Consider the following 22,010-nt stretch of genomic DNA (forward strand, 5'->3'; position numbering starts at 1 on the left):
GAGCTAATATTGTAACTTTGGCAGAGGCCCTACTTATGGGCACAAGAAGGGATTCTAAAGGTACTCCATTGGAGAATAGCAGTGCCAAGGGAATTCCAGGCCAATATCTAGAACATGGAATGCCATGTTGAATAGGGAATTACACTGGCAGGCCTTGGGGAGATTAAAGTCCTATTTGCAGTCACCCATTTTCAATCAAATTTCTCGTGTGTGAAGGTGTATATCGTGAAGCACTTTAAGTCAGTGCTTTGGGACTTAGACAATGGGTATGGGTTTAGAAAAGTTATTGGTGGTGGTGGTGAATTATAAATGGTGGGGCTATATTGCAAACCGCAGAGCTGGTGGAATTATGAGAAACAATCTGAAATTCTGGTGCAATAGACAGCACAAGAGTACATTGCCATGTTCTTTATGTAAAACTGAAAGACAGAACACAAGAGCTTGCATTACGTCCATATTTTCAAAACATATGTAGAAAGGCAAGAAAAAAAACTCCTTCAATTCTAGCATTTTAAAAGATTTTGAATGTCTTAACTACATAGAACTTCTAAAACCAAAGCTTGGGGAGTACATTTCAGATTTTTCTCTGGTAAGCTACAAATTAGACAAAACAGAAAATACTCAAACACATTTGGCAGATCAAGCAACACGTGTGGAAAGAAGCAGAATTTGTATTTCAAGTCAGTGACTTTTCAATAGACCTAGGAGTAGTCAGGTTGTCTTATGAGGAAAGGTCAGACAAGCTGGACTTGACAGTTTAGAAAAGAGACAGGACAGCTTTGAAACAACATCCTGAAAGTGCTTGACTGGGCTGACGTGAGAGGATGACAGAACCTAGAACTGTTTAATAATAACAACAGGGTCACCCACTTAAGACAGTGGAGGTGGAATTTCTTTCTCAGACAGTCATGAGTCCAAGGAATTAATTTTTCCAAAGAGCAATGGATACAAAGACTAAATTGTTTTAAGGCAAAGGTAGAAAGACAAAGTTGACTTAAAAAAAGGTCCTGAGTACAATACACATTTCAAATCAGTCCGACCAAACTTGTGCAAGAAAAACTAAAGCAGACACATTTTGGTATAACAGACAAATGGAGCAACAAGTAGTTTCACCTTGGTCACTCACAACGCTACATAAATATGGGTTACTATTTCCCCAAACACATGTATACATTTACTTTGCATCACACAAAGAATTTACACATCAGTTATGATAGTTATGTAATTAAGTCTATCTGCAAACATGCAAAATAAAAAAATGACCCTCTCAAAATATCTTTCGGTAGGAAAGTCCTCATTGATGAGCTGAAAGATACCAGTTAGTTTTTGTATCTGCTAAAGTATGGCATCAGAATGGGATTTTGATTCAAGATCACAATGTACCATTTGAAGTGTACAGCAAATAAAGACATTTAATTGGAACTACTGTAGGCCATATAGTGTCCTGTGCCTGCTCAAATATTCAATGTTATGGCTGATCCTACCCATTTCTATTATCGTTTTCTATCCCCATCCACTCAATTCCCTCAATGTCCAATCTCAGTTCGGAATATACCAACTCTCAAAATGCACAAACCTTGCAGGTAAAGTGCTAAATTTCACAACTGTGAGAAACTTCTCTTCACATCAATTACAAATAACAAATCTCTTATCTCATCCCCTAATTTCAAACCATTCATTCACAGAGCAGTCTCTATCTACCCTGTCAAAGTCTTATTTATTTCAATTTAAAAGTCTCATTTCATTCAGCTGAATGTCACCGCAATTCCTACGAATTCTCAGAGCCATTTATGTATTTCTTACTTGAAAGATATACCTGAGCAATTTCTTCTGGAGTTGTAACTGGCTTGGACATCTTTTTCAGCTCATTAATTACTGAATCTACAGCCAGCATTACACCTGCAAGAAAAAAAACAGGCACAAATCATTAAAGCTCTATAATTTCACCAAAATATCTACACCACAAAAATGATAACTGTTTCATTTAAATACCAGCATATTCAACATTACTATTTATTTAGGCTTTACCTTGAAGCAACTTTCCCTTTGCAACCCATGTCAATTATAATCAACACAAAGAATCAATAGGGAAAAAAAAATCATTTATCCAATGGCGGTTTTCTTGCAAGCTTCCTTGTGTTGTTTGCTGACCCAAAAACTTATCAAGATTCAGGAAATCTACCCATTTGTGATTTTGCATCTTTCCCCAAAGTCACCATCATGTTCCAAAAGAACTCTAGGGAGACAAATTTGTTTATGTGGCACTTGCACCCTATCATGGGCTTTGTCTTTTGCAAATTTCTCAAACACTATCATTAAGGTCAGGCTATTCAACAGCAAGGATCCAGTGGTAACTTTTGCCACATTTCAAAAGGGTAGTAGTTTTAGGAATTTCTCCTGACCAAACACCCATTTTGATTTTGCAAGTTCACTTTGGTTTCTCAGTTTCATTTTCTTATAGTGACTTTAATAAAGTAGTTTGTTTTGATTAATCTTGGTCAATTTTGCCTTCATATTTACAACTAATATATTCCAATTTGTGGCAACTGAAATTTAAATTCAAAATTAGCTATTTACCATATAATAGAGGAAAACAAAAAAATAATTTGAATTAAGAGCAACAAATAAAAATTCCAGGGAAAGATCCTGTAGTATTCCCGTCCTATCACTAGATGGTGCTGCACTGGAAATTGCTATTGCAGCTCCAACCAGCAGCTACAATTCCCACTTCAACCTCCATGCAGTAGTTAGTTAGTTGAAAAATTTGTAATTGATGCAACATTTTGCAATAAAACTCAGCACATGCCCCAAATATTTTACGGCTGAGTTGAAAATATTTGAAACTGGATGTGCAGAACATTTAACATTAACAACTGAATACAACAAATCTAATTGTGAACAATAAGCCTTAGAACAGGGATCGATTCCACCAGGTCCAGGTGAGAAGATTGAATGTTCAATGAAGCACCTTCCAAATGCAAAATTAAAGCAAAAATTTGTGAAATGATTCCCAAGCTTCGAGTTTAAAATAAAATTAACACATTACCCATGTAATCATCTTTCCAGTGTATAACAGCATCCATTAATTTCACAAAAACCCTCAATTCTATCTGAATTTACTGCACGATCTCGGCACATTTAAGGAATTTTCATATTTTCTTACAACAAAGGAGGGGGCTATTTGGCCCATTAATTCTGGCTCAAAGCAAGTACACCAACCCCATTTCCCCTCTGATAGTGCCTGTAGCCTACTCTCTCATGTGCTTGTTAACAACCACCTCCCTCCTCCTCCTCCTTCCCCCCCCCCCCCCAGTTCTCCTATATACTTGGGGCAGTTTACAATGGCCAGTTAACCTACAAATCAGCACATCTTTGGGACATGGGAAGAAACCCACGTGGTCACAGGGAGAACCAGAGGTCAGGATTGAACTTGGAGCACTGGAAGTGAACAGTACCAGCATTGCCACTGTGCATCCCAAATTAGAAGGAAGGAGATAAATGTTGAGTGAATGAGGATGTGGGGAAGGGGGGGGGAAATGGAAAGATCAAGGAAAAACACTGAACAGAGTCATCCAGAATTCAGTGCTGTACATCTCTCGCTCTTCATAATATTGAGTTAGCGATAAATCCAAAAGATTTACTGACAGATATGTAGCAGGAGGGTTTCAGACATGGAAAATGTGGCCACCTATCTCCAAAATTATGAGAAATTGGTAACTAGACAAGTGGAGTTCAACATAATACAGTTTGATGAAATAACACTACAAGCACTATCTGAACAATGCAAATCATTTAGAAGGGATCCAACCAGAAATACTGGTCTGTGCAGGGAAGTGCTGCCAAACAGCAATAAATCCAATAAAAAATAAAAGATCAAATGACTAATCAGTCAATCAGGGCATTCTCATGTCAGAGCTGTACAGTGCCTGTTGAGTGAGCCCAAATTATGTTTTAATTTTCAACATGAAGGCAAAAAAAAGAAACTAAGTTCAAGTCATGCAGACAACACTGAAGAGGTACAATACTGACCTCTGGTGTCAAAGGATCGAGTTGCAAGAAAAATAAAGTTTGGCTCTTAATTTGTGCACTACTCAAGCTTATATTTTAATTGGTTTTAGAATGTTTACAGAAGCAGAAAAGAAAATTTAAATGGTCTATATATTTACCCTCCGCACACAAGATGGCTACAGTTCACATCAATCTTGTGAACCTACCAGCTTTCATGCAAAGATTAAGAGCAAGTCAACAGGATTAAAGCGGAAAAGGGATTCTGAGAGGATCCTGAATTTTAGAGGAATCACCTGGGCAACCCTGACCTCACCCTGTCAAATATATTCCCTTTGTCCCATCCATTCCTCCTCCACTCTCTCTGCATTGTAAACCTAACTTGTCTTCACACTTTCCAGTTTTGATGAAGGATCTGTGAAATGTTAACTGTTTCTCTTGCCACAGCTGCTGCCTGACCTACTGAATGCTTACCAGCATCTTCTGCTTTTATTTCGGATTTCCAGTATCTGCAGTTTTTTTGATTTGCTCAAGTGGGAGATGCAGTCTCATTGTCATTACTTCCAAAACTTAGTCACTAAACACATTAATTTTTCATTTGTTTCATAATTGTCTATGGAATAATGTTGTACATATTTTAATATGTTACAGACTCAATTGCATTATAGATGCAAATCTTTTATATTGGTCGAGTTTAGCTTACAGTATCCTTGCTGGGAAAAAAAGTGTAAATTATAAAACATTTGGCAATCAAAACGAAGTGATCTAAACTAACCTCGTCTAATCTCCACAGGATTAGCTCCTTTACTGATTTTTTCAAATCCTTCTTTAGCAATAGCTCTTGCAAGAACTGTTGCTGTGGTCGTTCCATCACCTGCTTCTTCATTTGTGTTGTTGGCAACATCCTGTACAAGCTTTGCACCAATATTTTGGTACTTGTCTTTTAAATCAATTGCTTTGGCCACTGTCACTCCATCTTTTGTTACTTTAGGACTTCCCCAGCTCTGTTCAAGAATGACTGTTCGACCCTAGATAAAAACAGCAAACAACAATCATAGTTAGTTATGCATTTATCAGAATTCATTATTCAATTTTTCTTTCCTGAGACCCTGGGAGGCACTGACTTTTTATGGAACCATAGAGATATACTGCATGGAAATCCATGCCAACCAGCAAGCATCCTACCCTAATCTACGTCATTCTTTCCACACTTCCACCAATTCTTCCTGTCCCCTTTCCCTCGTGGTAAGATTTACAAAGGTCAGTTAACCTACCACATTTTGGGATGTGGGAAAACATGCACACAGATAGTACTGGAGGTGAGGGTTGAACCTGGGTCCCTGGAGCTGTAAGGCAGCACCTCTACTAGGCTCATCACCACGCCAGCTTGTTGTGGGACAACTTGGTTCCAGCCACTTCCATAACTCCTCTAGCATCTTGCAAATAGCCCTTCATATTCACCTCAAATTGAAACAGCACTCTCAAAGATCAGGTCATAAATTGCTTGGATAGCAACAAAAGAAACAAGCATTCACTCTGGAAAAATGATCTGAATACCAGGACCAACCTGAATGAATGCACTACTCTGCAAGGTAAAGAACATTTTCAATGAAAACTGTTTGGGATTCTTTGGCCATTTCCCCAACAGAAATGACTTGAAAATGTGTTAGGAACACAGGAAAAACAGGCCACTTTGACACAAGAGATTCTGCAGATGCTGGAACACGGAGAACAAACAAAATGCTGGAGGAACTCAGCAAGTTAGACAGCATCTATGGAGGGAAATAAACAATCAATGTTTCAGGTCAAGACCCTTCATCAGGACCAGAAAGGAAGAGGGCAGAAGCCAGAATGAGAGGGGGGGTGAGGTGAGGTGAAGGTAGGTGGGTGGGTGGGGGAAATGAAAGTGAGTGATGCAAGAAGCTGAGAGGTGATAGGTAGGAGAGGCAAAGGGCTGAAGGAGAAGGAATCCAGTAGGAGAGGGCAGTAGACCATGGAATAAAGGGAAGGAGGTGGGGAATAGATGGGCAGGTCACGAGGGCAGGGAGGGGAAAGGGGTGAGGGGGCTTGTCCACCAAAGAATCATGGCTGATCCCCTATCTCAATAAAATATTCTGCTCTATCCCCACATCCTTTAATCTGTCTGGAAATCTCTTTAAATATATTCAGTGACTTGGCCTATCACTCAATGCACTCAACTCCTCGTTATGAATGCTTACATACCATTTGCCTTAACTGCAAGCTGCACCTGCAAGTTTGCTTTCAGTGACTTCTGTACAAGAATGCCCAGGTATATTAACAATAAAAATACTTCTCAATCTAGCAACATCTAAATAAACACACCTTTCTACTTTTCCCTTCCCAAATGGACAAGTTCATATTTATCCAAGTCATAATGCATCTGCCACATTTTTGCCCATTCAATGCAAGTGGCCTCTGGTGTCCCTGCATCCTCCGCACAACTTAATCCAACACTTACTTTGCAAGGAAAAACTCAAAAATAAACTCAAAAACTGTTCCCTCATCCAAATCATTGAACAGCTGAGGCACAAACACTGATCCCCACGGGAACCCAAAAGTTACCACTGCAAGCCTGAAAAAGATCCACTTACTCTTTTTCTGTCTGTTGATCAATTTTCAATCCATGTTAGTGGATAATGTCCAATTCCATGTGATTTAACACTGCACATTAATCTTGTGGGGGATTTTATCAAAGGCCTTCTGAGAATCCAATGCATCACACCCAGATTCTCTCTTATCTGTTTTTTTTTCCCCGTTACACCCTCAAAAAAAAAACCTCCAGTAGCTTTGCCAAACAATTTCTCATTCATGCTTCATCTAATCCCACTGATTTTACCTCCCCCCCCCCCCCCTCAAAGCATCCAGTTATCACATCCTTTATAATAGATTCTACCATGTTCCCGGTGACCAATGTCAAGCCAACTGGATTCACAATTGGCTCAATGTTAGAAAGCAGAGGGTGATGATGAAGGTCGATTCTCAGACTGGAGGCCTATGACTACTGGTGTGCTCCAGGGGTTGGTGCTGGGACCTTTGCTGTTTGTTATTTATACAAACAATTTGAATGAGAACGTACAAGGCATGATTGGTAAGTTTGTGAATGATACCAAACATAGGTGGTATCACAGACAGTGAAGTTATCAAAAATTACAGGAACATCTTGATCAGCTGGGTAAGTGGGCTGAGGATTGTCAATCCAAATAAGTGCGAGGTGTTGCATTTTGGGAAGTCTTTTTTGGGAAGTCAAACTAGGGTAGGACTTATGCAGTGAATGGTAGGGCCCTGGGGAGTGTTGTGCAACAGAGGGACCTAGGAGCACAAGTACATAGTTCACCGAAAGTGGCACCACAGGTAGACCGGGTGAAGGCAGCACTTAGCATGCTGGCCTTCATCAGTCAGGGCATTGAGGGCACAGTCCTGATGAAGGGTTTCATCCTGCAACGTCAATTGTTCATTTCCCTCTGCCTGACCTGCTGAGTTCCTCCAGCACTGTGTGTATTGCTCCAGATTCCAGCATCTACAGAATTTCTTGTGTGTCACTGAGTACTAGAGTTGAGTCATCACGTTGCAGCTGTACATGTTGGTGGGGCTGGACTTGGTACCGAGTACTTGGTACTAAGTATTGTATACCCTTTTGGTCACTCTGTTATAGGAAAGACATCATTAAGCTGAAAAAGAGTGCAAAGATTTACAAGAACATTGGCAGGACTCAAGGGCCTGAGTTAAAGGAGAGGTTGGGCAGAATACCACTTTATTCCTTGGAAGGTAGGAGACTGAGGGGTGACCTTTTAGAGGCGTATAAAGTCATGAGGGGCATAGATAGGGTGAATGCACACAGTCTTTATCCCCCAGGGAAAGGGAACCAAAAACTAGAGGGTATAGGTTTAAGAGAGGGGCAACTTCTTCATGCAGAGGGTGGTATGTTTATGGAACGAGCTGCCAGAAGAAGTGGCTGAGGCAGCCAGAATAATGACATTTAAAAGACATTTGGACAAGTACATGAATAGGAGAGGCTTAAAAGAGAACTGGGCCAAATTGCAGGCAAATGGGACTAACTTAGGTGGGCACCTTGGTAGGCATGGACAAGATGGGCCAAAGGGCCCCTTTCCATGCTGTATTACTCTATGCATCCATTGAGCCCAGGAGCTGCTTTACTAGCTGTGCCACTGCGCCACCCACTGAGGAATTTTATGGTTAGATCCTGTCCTGGAGTGCTACTGGAGCCATGGAAATACCTATAATATTCTCAAATTTGTAACATCACTTCCCTGGGGTGCAAAGACCTCTTCCCCCCCAGACAGAGTAAGCTCTTTGAAGCAGGCAGAAAGACATGAAGCTGTAATCAGGCCAAAGATATGTGATATTTATGCTGAATATTTAGCCAAGGGACCTTGAACAGCATAGTTTGAAATAGTCTGCAAAGTTTATCAGAAGCTTAAAGATATCCACTTCATAAGTACTGACTCAAGGACTGAAATATGGTCAATTTGACCAATAGGCCACTTAGCTTAAGTTAAATAGATTTCTGCTAACAACTAAGATCTCTCATGACGATAAACAGAGTGCCTTAAAAGAAAAACTTGTCTTTGATATTTCCTTGGATACATGATATTCCTCCCCCCCACCAAGGTCCCAATGATATATTATGCTCAGATTGCATACATCCAAGAACTCAAGTTACTAAAACATTTTTGTTCCCCACAGTACAATTTTATTGTAAAACATACTGGCTAAGATTACTGTCAGGAAAAGAGAAGTTTAGTTTTCCTAAAGAAACCCAAGAGGGCTCTCTCAAAACCTGAAGAGCTTCTCACCCAAACTACTGCCCGTAACAGAACCTATCCAAGGTGTAAAACTTAGTGATCTAGAAATCTACAATAAAGCAACATGCACTGAAGAATCTAACTGTACTTAATAACACTGTAGTTAATGATAAAACAGCAAGTGAACAGTGACTGTGCTGAATACTTAAACCAGAAGGATTAATGAAAGCTTTAAAAGACATCAGCGCCAACCAAACCCAAACTCATGTTGCAGCCATCTCTCTCAAGCTAAAGAATTGGTAGCAGAGGGCAACACTCAATAATGAAGAGAACCCCAATGAGATTTCTAATATTGATATGGACCACCACATCTATATTAATCTTTTTGTTCATCCACACGCCTCTTATATTCAGTGACTATCTAATTCCACTAACTCCTCTGGCAACAATTTCCAGATATTGATCATTCCCTGTGTAAGAAAAAACCTTTCCTCTCAAATCGCCTTTAAATTTCTCTCACCTGAAAACCTATGCTCTCTTCTTTTTGATATCCCTACCATGACAAAAAGATTCTGTTTATCTTATCTATGCCTCTAATTTTAATCACATTTGTAATCAAACATTTTAGGAGTTATTTGTTCAAGGAGGAATGATGCTGGATTTAATGTTAAGGGAAGAATGCATTGCTCGAGTCTGCATAATTCTTAACAGAGAGAAAAAACCGACTGATGTTGCTTCATTGAATGTTTGTGAAGTATCTACTATCTCACGAAGCAGTTGTGAGATTCCAAAGCCTGCAGTTTTATCCAGAGTTGCATGACTGAGGTAGAAAACCTGTGCCTCTGAAAGGAGGTAATCCATTTCACTTGATGACTTTGTTGATTTGTTGGATGGCAGAGAAACTATTCACAGCAACAGCTTGGTTTAAAAAGATCTAAAAGCATAATTTTTCATGCAGGTCAAACACCCTACAGATCAAAAAAAAGTTCACTACTTCAAGGCTCAGTTGTAACAATTGAACATTGGACCCTCTGGCCAGCAGAGTTCAGAACCAATTTATGAAAGTGAGCACATGCTGATTTAATGGGATTGAAGTGACAACGTTGCAAATTTGACAAAAAAACAAATGATGGTTCTTAACTCTGCTTGGCTTTTAACCAATTATATCTCGTTCATTCTTCACTTCAATTATCCTTCATTTGCCGCCCTTTTTTGAGATATAGGTTCTCTGCTACAATCAAATTCCATTCAGTGAATCCCATTAACAATTTACTTTAACACCTGAAACACTGACTGTTACAGACCTGCTACATGAAGAGGGAAGCGCAGCCACTATACAACTTAGCTTATTGCCAAAAAAAAGTGCAACTATAGTTTGCTCGTGATAAAACGTTGCAATGGGAGAAAGCTACTAATCCCAACCCGTTAATGGCAGGTTGGAACTTGAACCACCTTTGGTCCCATGGTAACAGCTACAGCATCGGCAAGAAGATCGACACCCTTCAGCATCAGAGCCCGGGCTTCTGATCCGAACTTCACATCCTTAGCGTAGGTTCGGCTGAGACCAGGTGCCAGGAGTCGAGATACAGGCCTCACTTGGCGCAAAGCGGATGGTAAACGGAGCATTGCCTACAAAACAAAATGATGGTTTTAAGTTGTAAACAATTTATCAGATGGATTAGGAGAGGCAGAGATTTGTCTCAGCCTCCGGGCACAGGCTCCCCACATGTCGCGAGGGGACGCGCGTCACAAGGTCAAACCAAAGAGGCGCAAAATAAAAGGTAATGAGAAAAAAGCTCACAAACATCCAACCCCAAAGAATATTAGCATTTGCCAATGAGACCTACAAATGCAGAACACACTAAAGAGCGACATTTCCGCAATAGCCCATGATTTCTCCAATTCATTCATTGACTCATTTCACTGCGTAGATGCACGCATTTTGCAAAATATTTCCAAACCAATAATTATTTAACAAACCTATTCCACAACTATCATACTTACTAATTATATATATATTTTTTTACAAAGGTACAAATGAGACGATAGCCGCCCTACAACAAGAGCAATCAGCAGCTGCACACCCACCGCACGAACCCAGATCTGAGACTCCGCGATTCTCCCTACGTGAACACGTGGGTCTACAGCCGGGCCACTTACTGCCGCCCCTGACTCTGCATAGTCTAACAATCGCCATCCTTTGCAACCTACTTCTACCAAGCAAGCTTGCATTTCGTAGACAATTTCCAGATTCCGTACTGGAATTACAGCACTTATGAAGTTCAGCTGCAAAACACCCGAACAATCTCAAAAAGCGAAGCGAAGTCGAGCTCATATGCTGGTTCAGGGGTTCGATTTCCAGAAACTTCTCGACGCTTGGCGTAAGCAAGGTCAAAGTGTACGTTATTTAAGCTTAAGTGGCGTTATGCAATAATTTTATTTGCAATTCTTCTCCAAAAAGTTAAATTCAAAATTGCACGGGTTTGCATGGAAGCGGGAGTGCGGCGATACGGATGTTTTTCTATTTTTGGTGAATGGAAGGCAGGGCAGCTCGAGGTTCTAGAAGGTGCGTTCTGATGAAATGCAACATCCTCCTGACGTTCGAGGTCACGTCGCCGCGTTCGAAGGCTATTCCCTCACGTGGAACATCTGCCATAGTCCTCGGTGCAGAGAGGAGGCTGCAAGCAAGTTAATTTTTTTAAGCATTTTCTCCGAGAGAGAGAGAGGAGGAATGGTAAGTATTTAAAAAAAAGACATATTTCAAGTTTTCTCCATATACTCTATTGAGGGAGATGAACTAGGATGAATAAACCGAGGCTTTGGGATTTTTATTGTAACGTAGTGAGCTGTATCCTTTTCAATAAACTCTTGCGCGACATAGAATACTATGCTTTTAGCAGAGATTATTAAAAAGAAACGGTTAAACCCCTTCGTATTAGCTTTAAAAAAAGCCATCCATCACTATAGTTATGGTTACAATTGGAATGAATGGATAGTGATTTCTGATCCACGTTTGCGTTGGTATCAGAAACCAGTTTGTAACATAACTGTTGTCGATCGAAGAAGTTGATACATATTTGCTGCTCTGTATCCCGCACAGATATTTGGATGGAAGCGAATAACTAATATTGTTAACGTGTATTTCATATGAGCGACCTTGCATGAGTTTGGGAGTGTTTACAAGGTCAAATGAGCACTGTTTTACGCTGTGGTGAGGGGCGACTCACTTTAAGAAAGAAGTATTAATATGTTTGTTATTCATTCTGAACATTTACTGAAAAATACCACAGTAATTTTCCCGTGTTAACATCTTTAGACGATTTCCCCCCCGAAATATCTTGATGCACACATGCGACTGAACCAGTCCGTGTCATTGGAAAACGTCTCTTCAACGTGCATTTTAAAAAAATAACTTCAGGGACTTTTATATTGTTATACACAAAGTGTTTAACACCTTTACAAGTTAAAACAAGCTACAAATGTGGCAACAATTTGTCTAACTCATTGTAACTGAATAATTAGATTTTCCCAATGACGTTGATCATAATTCATGAATCAATGTAATACCACTATGTCAAGGAACGTTGTTCGATTTTAAATAACTTGGAAAATACGTTTGTAATCTTAGTTAATAAGTTACTGAATATGTCTCTTTTTAAAACTATTTCAACAGGCAGGTCAGGCATTCAAAAAGTTTCTTCCTCTCTTTGATCGTGTTCTGGTGGAAAGGGTTGCAGCAGAAACAATGACGAAAGGTGGCATTATGCTTCCAGAAAAATCTCAGGGAAAAGTGCTGCAAGCAACAGTTGTAGCAGTTGGACCTGGCAGCCGAGTAAAGGTTCGTTTCTAAATAAAGTGAAGTCTCATTCAACCACATTCTTGTGATCTTAAACGAACATCACCTTTTATTCAATGAGGCAAGATGTCTCGCAATTTTTAAAGTTAAACTCAGTTGTAAAATCAAGTGAAGTTCTCTAGTTCGAGAAAGGATTTTCCTGTTGTTCACAACTCAAAAATTGTTTTAAAAAAATTGAAAAATGTTGCACCCTAAGGGAATGTAACCCTAATGGAAGTTCAAGTGTGCACTGTCTCAAAAAATATTGTTACAGTTGTATTTTTAAACATACTGTAGAGGTTCTTTGCTTTCAGTGAATTTTTTTGATTGTGTTGGAAGAATACTCAAACTCTTGTTTCATGTCAGTGAGGAAATTATCCATAGCGCTCTTTAGAATATGGACTTTTTTCTAAGTGGCTTGGGATGATTGTTACAACTTGGAGCAATGATGTTCACAGAAGTCAATCTGCATTTTTCAGAATGGTGATATCCAGCCAGTTAATGTAAAAGTTGGTGAAACGGTTCTACTGCCAGAATATGGAGGGACTAAAGTTGTTTTGGAAGACAAGGTTAGTATTATCATCCATATTTTGAATGTGAGTAGGTTATTTTCCTCTTTTAATAATCTGCATCTTTTCCTTTTTTCTTTCTCCAGGATTATTACTTGTTCAGAGATGGAGATATCCTTGGAAAATACACAGAATAGATGTTGGATGTCACTGTCAGTTTCATGAACTGACCATTCCGTGAAGTACCTGTCTTTTTGTTCCAGTTTGTAAATATCTTTTTTTTGAGCTTTGGTACAGTACAATAAAGTCAACATTAAACCCAGTTTCTCTATCCTGTTTTGAGGAGTTGCAACTTATACTTTCTAAATCTTAAAGTACAAACTAGTGAATAACAAGTGTTTTAAGAGGGATAGGGAAGGGGGGAGAAGAGGAGGAGAGGTGGCGATACTGGTCAGGGACACTGTTACGGCTGTGGAAAAGATGGATGTTGTAGAAGGATCATCTCTAGAGTCCATATGGGTGGAATTAAGGAACAAGAAAGGAGCAGTTACTCTACTAGGAGTATTCTGTAGGCCTCCCGGTAGCAGTAGAGATATAGAGGAGCAGATTGGCAGGCAGTGTTTGGAGAGAAGCAAAAATAACAGGGTTGTTATAATGGGAGACTTCAACTTCCCAAATATAGACTGGAACCTGCTTAGTGCCAAAGGTTTAGATGGGACAGAATTTGTTAAATGTGTCCAGGAGGGATTCCTGATGCAGTATGTTGACAGGCCGACTAGACGGAATGCCATGTTAGATCTAATTTTAGGAAATGAACCGGGACAGGTGAAGGATCTATTGGTGGGTGAGCATTTGGGGGACAGTGACCATTGCTCCATAACCTTTAAAATTGTCATGGACAGGGACAGGTGCAGAGAGGACAAGAGGTTTTTCAATTGGGGAAGGGCAAACTATGAGGCTATAAGGAGAGAACTTGGGAGTGTAAATTGGGATGTCCTTTTGGAGGAAAATGTACCATGGAGATGTGGTCGATGTTCAGGGATCTTATGCAGGATGTTAGGGATAAATATGTCCGGGTGAGGCAGAGAAGGAATGGCAGGGTGAAGGAACCGTGGGTGACACGAGAGGTGGAACGACTTGTTAGGGAGAAGAAGGTAGCATACGTGAGGTATAAGCAGCAAGGTTCAGACAGGGCCTGTGAGGAATATAGGGTAGCGAGGAAGGAACTTAAGAAAGGGCTGAGGAGAGCTAGAAGGGGACATGAAAAGGCTTTGGCTAGTAGGATTAAGGAAGATCCCAAGGCCTTTTTCAAGTATGTGAAGGGTAGGAGGATGGCTAGGGTAAAGATAGGTCCGATTAAGGACAAAGGTGGGAGAATTTGCCTGGAGGTGGCAGAAGTTCTCAATGAGTACTTCTCTTCGGTATTCACCTGGGAGGGGGTCTTGATGACGCGGAAGGGAGTGCTGGTAGGGGTAATGTTCTTGAGGTTGTAGATATCAAGAGAGAGGATGTGTTGAAGTTGTTAAATAATATTAAGACAGATAAATCTCCGGGGCCTGACGGGATTTTCCCCAGGCTGCTTCGAGAGGCTAGGGAGGAGATTGTTGAACCGCTGGTAAGGATCTTCGAGTGCTCGTTGTCCACGGGGATGTTGCCAGAGGATTGGAGGGTTGCGAATGTTGTCCCCTTGTTCAAAAAAGGTAATAGGGATAGGCCAGGGAATTATAGACCGGTGAGTCTCACGTCTGTGGTGGGTAAGCTGTTAGAAAGGATTCTAAGGGATAGGATTTATGAACACCTAGAGAATCATGGACTGATTAGGGACAGCCAGCATGGCTTTGTGAAGGGAAGATCTTGCCTCACAAGCCTGATGGAGTTCTTTGAGGAGGTGACCAGGAAGATTGATGAGGGCTGTGGACATGGTTTATATGGATTTTAGTAAGGCGTTTGATGAGGTTCCTCATGGTAGGCTTCTTCAGAAGGTCAGAGGCCAAGGGATCCAAGGAAGCTTGGCTGTGTGGATTAGGAATTGGTTTGCCTGTAGAAAGCAGAGGGTTGTGGTGGAAGGAGTGCCCTCAGATTGGAAGGCAGTGACTAGCGGTGTCCCGCAGGGATCTGTTCTGGGACCTCTACTTTTTGTGATATTTATATATGACTTAGATGAGGGGGTGGAGGACTGGGTTAGTAAGTTTGCAGATGACACTAAGATAGGCGGTGTTGTGGATAGTGTGGAGGGCTGTCGGAGCTTACAGAGGGATATTGATAGGAAGCAGAGCTGGGCTGACAAGTGGCAGATGGAGCTCAATCCGAAGAAGTGTGAGGTGGTACACTTTGGAAGGAAAAACTCCAGGGCAGAGTACAGGGTGAATGGCAAGGTACTTGGCAGTGTGGAGGAGCAGAGGGATCTGGGGTTTCATATTCACAGTTCATTGAAAGTTGCCTCACAGGTGGAAAGAGCAGTTAAGAAGGCCAATGGGTTGTTGGCTTTCATAAATCGCGGGATTGAGTTTAAGAGCCGCGAAGTGATGATGCAGCTTTACAAAACTCTAGTTAGGCCACATTTAGAGTACTGTGTTCAGTTCTGGTCGCCTCATTATAGGAAGGATGTGGAGGCGTTGGAGAGGGTGCAGAGGAGATTTACCAGGATGCTGCCTGGATTAGGCAGTATTGAATATGAGGAGAGGCTTAAGGTGCTAGGGCTTTATTCACTGGAAAGGAGGAGGATGAGAGGAGACATGATAGAGGTACATAAAATACTGAGAGGAATAGATAGAGTAGACAGACAGCGCCTCCTTCCCAGGGCACCAATGCTCAAGACGAGAGGGCATGGCTTTAAGGTCATGGGTGGGAGGTTCAGGGGAGATGTCAGGGGGAGGTTTTTCACCCAGAGAGTGGTTGGTGCATGGAATGCACTGCTTGGGGTGGTGGTGGAGGCAGATACATTGAACAGGTTCAAGAGCTTGTTGGACAGGCTTATGGAGGAGTGTGGGATGGGGGGATATGCGGGAGGAAGGGGTTAGGTAGTGTGAGGGTGGTTTGATGGACGGCACAACATGGTGGGCAGAAGGGCCTGTTTTGTGCTGTATGGTTCTAAGTCTTGAACTTGAAGTGTTCATTGTTAAATATTTTAAGGTTTTCACAAGTGCATTAGGGAAAAAAAGACTGCAACTGTGCCCTTGACAGCTGGACAAGTCTACCAGGACAGTTGCTTGATAATTGTAGAGAGATGAAATGTAATTTGCAGCAGATAAATGTAGTATTGATTCTAAAGCAACAACTGTCTGATTTCACTTTGGAATGTGGGAGGAAACCAGAGCACCCAGAGGAAACCCACGCAGGCACGGGGAGAATGTACAAACTCCTCACAGACAGTGGGCAGTCTTACCACATCTAGTTGTGAATGGTGGTTGACTAAGTAAATAGGTAAAGAGCAGACTATGAACATTCCCATCCCTAGTAATTGCTGAAAATGAGGCTGAAGCACTTGCACCATTTTTAGCCAGAAGTACCCAGAAGATAGTTCATCTTGGTTTCCTCATGAGATCCTCACTGTTTAGCCAAAACTGGTTTCTACGTACAGGTAGGTTAACATGGATCTAAATAGGCAGTGTGGACTCGTTGGGATGGAAGGACCTGTTACAATGCTGTAAATTAAGTTTTTAATTCACTCTGTGAAGTCAAAAAAAATGGTTATGGATGAGACAACATCCTGTAATATTGAAGATATGCTTCAGAACTTGATGTACAGTTACAATACTGACATCTAAATGACTGGAAAAATTGCTTAGCTAAGTCCTGTTCACAAAAACAAGTTAAATCCAATCTGGCTAATCACCAGTTTGTTAGTTGACTCATCGATAATCTGTTCAAGTGGGTTAGTGTAGCTCTGTCTAAATAAGGAGTGAAGAGCTGAATTCCAGAGATGAGAACTTGGCCACCATGGCAGCATTTGATGGACTGTGGCATCAAGGAGTCACTCTTGGTAAAACTGAAGTCAATGGGTAACCAGAGAAAACACGGCAGTGTCTGAAATTGTAGTTTACACAAAGGAAGATGGTTACAATGGTGGAGGTCAATCATCTCTGCTCCAGGACAACACTGGGTGGTGTCCTAGGCCCAAACCTATTTAGCTGCTTTATCAATGACCTATCATAAGGTCAGAAGTGAGGATGTTCACTGATAAAATGAACCACCTGAGTGCAGGAAAGATATCTTTACTAGTCACATGTACTTCAAAACACACAGTGAAATGCATCTTTTGCGTATAGTGTTCTGGGGGCAGCCCTCAAGTGTCGCCACACTTCTGGTGCCAATGTAGCATGCCCACAACTTCCTAACCCGTACATCTTTGGAATGTGGGAGGAAACCGGAGCACCCAGAGGAAACCCACGCAGGCACGGGGAGAACGTACAAACTCCTCACAGACAGTGGCTGGAATTGAACCCGGGTCGCTGGTGCTGTAATAGCGTTACGCTAACTGCTACACTATATATGTATCATACGGGCATTCCAAACTGCAATTGTAATGGGATTAACTCCACTGGGGTTAAGCACACTTTTCCACAAATCTACTATTATCCTTGGCAGGTTCAACCCAGTGATTGTGAATATTCAAGGTTTATCATCATTGAGTTCCCTGTCATCTGATGTTTTGAGGTTCACCTATGTAGTTAAATATTCTGTGCAGAATGTAATGAATATTTTTCACATCACAGCAAGCTGATTAAATTAAGATGGAAACCATTCCTTTTCCAAGTACAGTGGCATATTTTGACATTGCACATTTGTGTGACTATAGTGGACAGCTAATGTTATTTATCCTTCCCGCCTGACTGTAAACCTTTCCCTTAGCATAAACTTGTCAAAGGAAGAGGGTGGTCGGGACTAGGCCTGTGCCCGGTCCATGTTTCCCTCTAACTGGGTACTGAAATGTGTAAATGAACAGCCACACTAACTCTTTCTTGTGAGCATTCCATGTCATTTAATTACCATTCTGTACAACAAATCTGAGAAATTCTTTTTTTTTAGTTTCATAATTTCTGCCAGTACAAGATGACAGAGGCATAGACTGCTAAATGCAAATAACCATCTCCAACAAGAATGAAATCATCTCTCAGCACAGGCTCACCAAGTCTGTGCTCATTTACTCCACTCCCTCATTCATCCCATTTTATTCTCCCCACATCCTAAACTTCCTTCCAGATTCTACCACTCACTTACATGCAATTCATTCCGAGTAGCAGAACTAGTTTGCTTTCTCTCTCCACTTTTGGTAATTGTTATTTCTTGTCAGTCTAGTGTGCTTTTGATGCCATTCATTACAATACTATGGAGGTATGGTTACTGTATCCAGTGATTTTTGTGTATTTTCCAACTTTTGGCCAAAATTCACTTATGGACATTTGTAAAAACAGAACCCATTCATTACCTGGGGATAGCCTGTATTCTGATAAAAGCCCTTCAATTTCCTCTAGTTAAATACTTGGAAGCCACTCTCTTTGCACCACCTGCCATATACCCAATCTGTTGGCCACTAGTTCCATTTTCCTTAAGAGCCGTTCCCTCAGGCTAAACTAATGCATCTGTCCCCACAACCTTTGCCGGCAGTGCGTTCCACGCACCCACCACTCTGTGTAAAAAAACTTATCCCTGACATCCCCCTTTTATCTTCCTCCAATCACCTTAAAATTATGTCCCCTTGTGTTAGCCATTGTCACCCTGGGAAAAAGGTCTCTGACTGTCCATTCGATCTATGCCTCTTATCATCTTGTACACCTCTATCAAGTCACCTCTCATCCTCCTCTCCAAAGAGAAAAGCCCTAGCTCACTCAACCTATCCTCATAAGACATGCTCTACAATCCAAGCAGCATTCTGGTAAATGTCCTCTGCACTCTCTCTAAAGCTTCCACATCCTTCCTATAATGAGGCGACCAGAAGTGAACACAATATTCCAAGTGTGGTCTAACTAGAGTTCTATAGAGCTGCAACATTACCTTGCGGCTCTTGAACTCAATACCCCGACTAATGAAGGGCAACACACCATATGCCTCCTTAACAACCCTATCAACCTGCATGGCAACCTTGAGGGATCTATGGATGTGGACCCCAAGATCCCTCTGTTCCTCCACTCTGCCAGGAGTCCTGCCATTAGCCTTGTATTCTGCCTTCAAATTGGATCTCCCTAAGTGTATCACTTCACACTTATCCGGGTTGAACTCCATATGCCACTTCTCAGCCCAGCTCTGCATTCTGTCAATATCCTGTTGTAATCTACAGCAACCTTCTACACTATCAACCACGCCACCAACCTTTGTATCATCAGCAAACTTATGAACCCACTCTTCAACATCCTTATCCAAGTCATTTATAAAAATCAGAAAGGGCAGGGGTCCCAGAACAGATCCCTGCGGAACACCACTGGTCACCGACCTCCAGGCAGAATATACTCCATCTACCACCACCCTCTGTCTTCTCTGAGCGAGCCAATCCTGAATCCACACAGCCAAGTTTCCCTGGATCCCATACCTCCTGACTTTCTGAATGAGCCTTCCATGAGGAACCTTATCAAATGCCTTACTAAAATCCATGCACACCACATCCACTGCTCTACCCTAATCAACATGCTTTGTCACATCCTCAAAGTAATCAATCAGGCTCGTGAGGCACAACCTGCCCCTCACAAAGCCATGCTGACTGTACCTAATCAGCCTATGCTTCTCCAAATGCCCATAAATCCTGTCTCTAAGAATCTTCTCCAGTAATTTGCCCACCACTGAAGTAAGACTCACTGGTCTGTAATTCCAAGGGTTATCCCTACTCCCTTAAACAAAGAAACAACATTTGCCACCCTCCAATCATCTTGCACTACTCCTGTGGCCAGTGAGGATGCAAAGATTGTCGCCAAAGGCACAGCAAACTCTTCCCTCACTTCCCTTAATAACCTTGGATATATCGCGTCCGGCCCCGGTAACTTATGAGGTTTTTCAAAAGTTCCAGCACATCCTCTTTCCTCACGTTGACATGTCCTAGCGTATCAGCCTGTCGTATGTCAACCTCACAAACGTCAAGGTCTCTCTATGGTGAATACTGAAACAAAGTATTCATTAAAGACCTCCCCTACCTCTTCCGACTCCAGGCACGTTTCCTCTTTTATCCCTGATTTTTTATTCTTCACATATGTGTGGAATGCCTTGGGGTTTTCCTTGATCCTACTCACCAAGGACTTCTCATGCCCCCTTCTAGCTCTCCTAAGTCCATTCTTAAGCTCCCTCCTGGCTACCTTGTAACTCTCCAGAGCCCGGTCTGATCCATGCTTTCTAAACCTCAGATAAGCTTCTTTCTTCCTCTTGACAAGATATTCTACATAGCTTGTCAACCATGGATCCTTCACTCTACCATCCTTACCCTGCCTCAATGGGACAAACCTACGCAGAACTCGATGCAAGTATTCCTTAAACAACCTCCACTTTTCCGCTGTGCACTTCCCCAAGAACATATGTTCCCAATTTATGCTCCCAAGTTCCTGCCTGATAGCATCATAATTCCCCATCCCCCAGTTAAATACTTTCCCATATCGTCTGCTCCTATCCCTCTCCAAGGCCCTGGTAAAGGTCAAGGAGTTATGGTCACTATCTCTGAAATGCTCTCCTATTGAGAGATCTGGAACCTGATCAGGCTCATTGCCTAGTACCAGGTCCAGTATGGCCTCTCTAGTCAACCTGTCCACATACTGTGTCAGGAATCCTTCCTGGACACACCTAACAAACTCTGCCCCATCTAACCCCTTTACACTAAAGAGGTGCCAGTCAACATTAGGGAAGTTGAAATCACCCATGACAGCACCTCTCCAAAATCTGCCTCCCAATCTGCTCCTCAGCGTCTCTGCTGCTACTGGGGGGTCTGTAGAAAACTCCCAATAGTGTGATCACTCCCATCCTGTTTCTGACTTCCACCCACACTGACTCAGTAGATGATCCCTCCAGGACATCCTCCCTTTCTACAGCTGTGACACTCTCCCTGATCAGCAAACCCATTCCCCCACTTCTTTTACCTCCGTCCCGGTCCCTTTTGAAACATCTAAATCCCGGAATATCCAGCAGCCAATCCTGCCCTTGCAACAGCCAAGTCTCTGTAATGGCCACCATGTCACAGTTCCACGTACTTATCCATGCTCTAAGTTCATCATCCTTGTTTCTGATACTTCTTGCATTAGACACACTTCAGCCCATCCAACTGACTGCAATTTTGCCCTTTCAAACACTTATCTTTCCTCACAGTCTTTCTACCCTCTGCATTTACTTATTTTAAATTTACTTGTTTGCGTTTACTTCTTTACACTAAATGCACCAACCTCTGGCCTATCACTCTGGTTCCCATCCTCCTGCCAAACTAGTTTAAACCCTCCCCAACAGTTCTAGCAAACCCGCCTGCAAGAATATTGGTCCCCCTCCAATGGAGCTAGGCGGCATTGGGAGGAATTCTCAATCTATTTCCCAGTTCTTAACACTAAAATTTTGCATATTTAGTTCATATTGGATGGTTGAGTTGAGGAGTACAGAAAGCTGTGCAAAATGTAAAACTGTAATTATTTGAGGCAATGGGATTACCAATCCAGAAACTGCACATTCATTGTTGATCTCACCTCTCCAAACTGATAGATTGGATTCAACAAATCTAGTGAATTGTAGATAGCATCATGAAAAAAAGTGAAGACTGTTTGATAATTGTTATAAGTTCAGCTGATCTACTATGCTCTTCAGTGAGGGGAACTAAGCACCCAATCTATGCATGATTCTACTCCATTTTAACATATCACTTAAGGAAAACTGTAAGAATGAATACAATCTTACCTTGATCCAAGAAACACATTTTTAAAA

The 22,010-nt window shown here is 41.6% G+C and overlaps 2 protein-coding genes across 4 annotated transcripts in view; one reads left to right on the plus strand and one right to left on the minus strand.

Annotated features, from left to right (window-relative positions):
* hspd1 (heat shock 60 protein 1) overlaps positions 1-11,167 on the minus strand; it is a 17,093-nt gene extending 5,926 nt beyond the window's left edge. The window contains exons 1-4 of one of the 3 annotated variants that reach the window (XM_052045334.1): positions 11,001-11,167; positions 10,242-10,418; positions 4,781-5,033; positions 1,817-1,899 (exon numbers count right to left, since the gene is read on the minus strand). In XM_052045334.1, the coding sequence (XP_051901294.1) occupies positions 1,817-1,899; positions 4,781-5,033; positions 10,242-10,418; positions 11,001-11,021 (534 nt within the window). In that variant the 5' untranslated portion in view covers positions 11,022-11,167. Of the gene's footprint in view, positions 1-1,816; positions 1,900-4,780; positions 5,034-10,241; positions 10,419-10,793 lie in introns of all 3 variants that reach the window. The other 2 variants (XM_052045266.1, XM_052045401.1) reach the window with 2 other exon arrangements.
* A 188-nt stretch (positions 11,168-11,355) lies between these two features.
* On the plus strand, positions 11,356-13,457 carry hspe1 (heat shock 10 protein 1). The gene is made up of 4 exons (XM_052045693.1): positions 11,356-11,523; positions 12,463-12,627; positions 13,104-13,193; positions 13,280-13,457. The coding sequence occupies exons 1-4, from the start codon at positions 11,371-11,373 to the stop codon at positions 13,328-13,330; spliced, it is 459 nt and encodes a 152-aa protein (XP_051901653.1). The 5' UTR covers positions 11,356-11,370; the 3' UTR covers positions 13,331-13,457.
* Positions 13,458-22,010: the final 8,553 nt, after the last annotated feature.

This window comes from Pristis pectinata, chromosome 1 (genome assembly GCF_009764475.1).
Source record: "Pristis pectinata isolate sPriPec2 chromosome 1, sPriPec2.1.pri, whole genome shotgun sequence".
NCBI classification, from domain to species: domain Eukaryota; kingdom Metazoa; phylum Chordata; class Chondrichthyes; order Rhinopristiformes; family Pristidae; genus Pristis; species Pristis pectinata.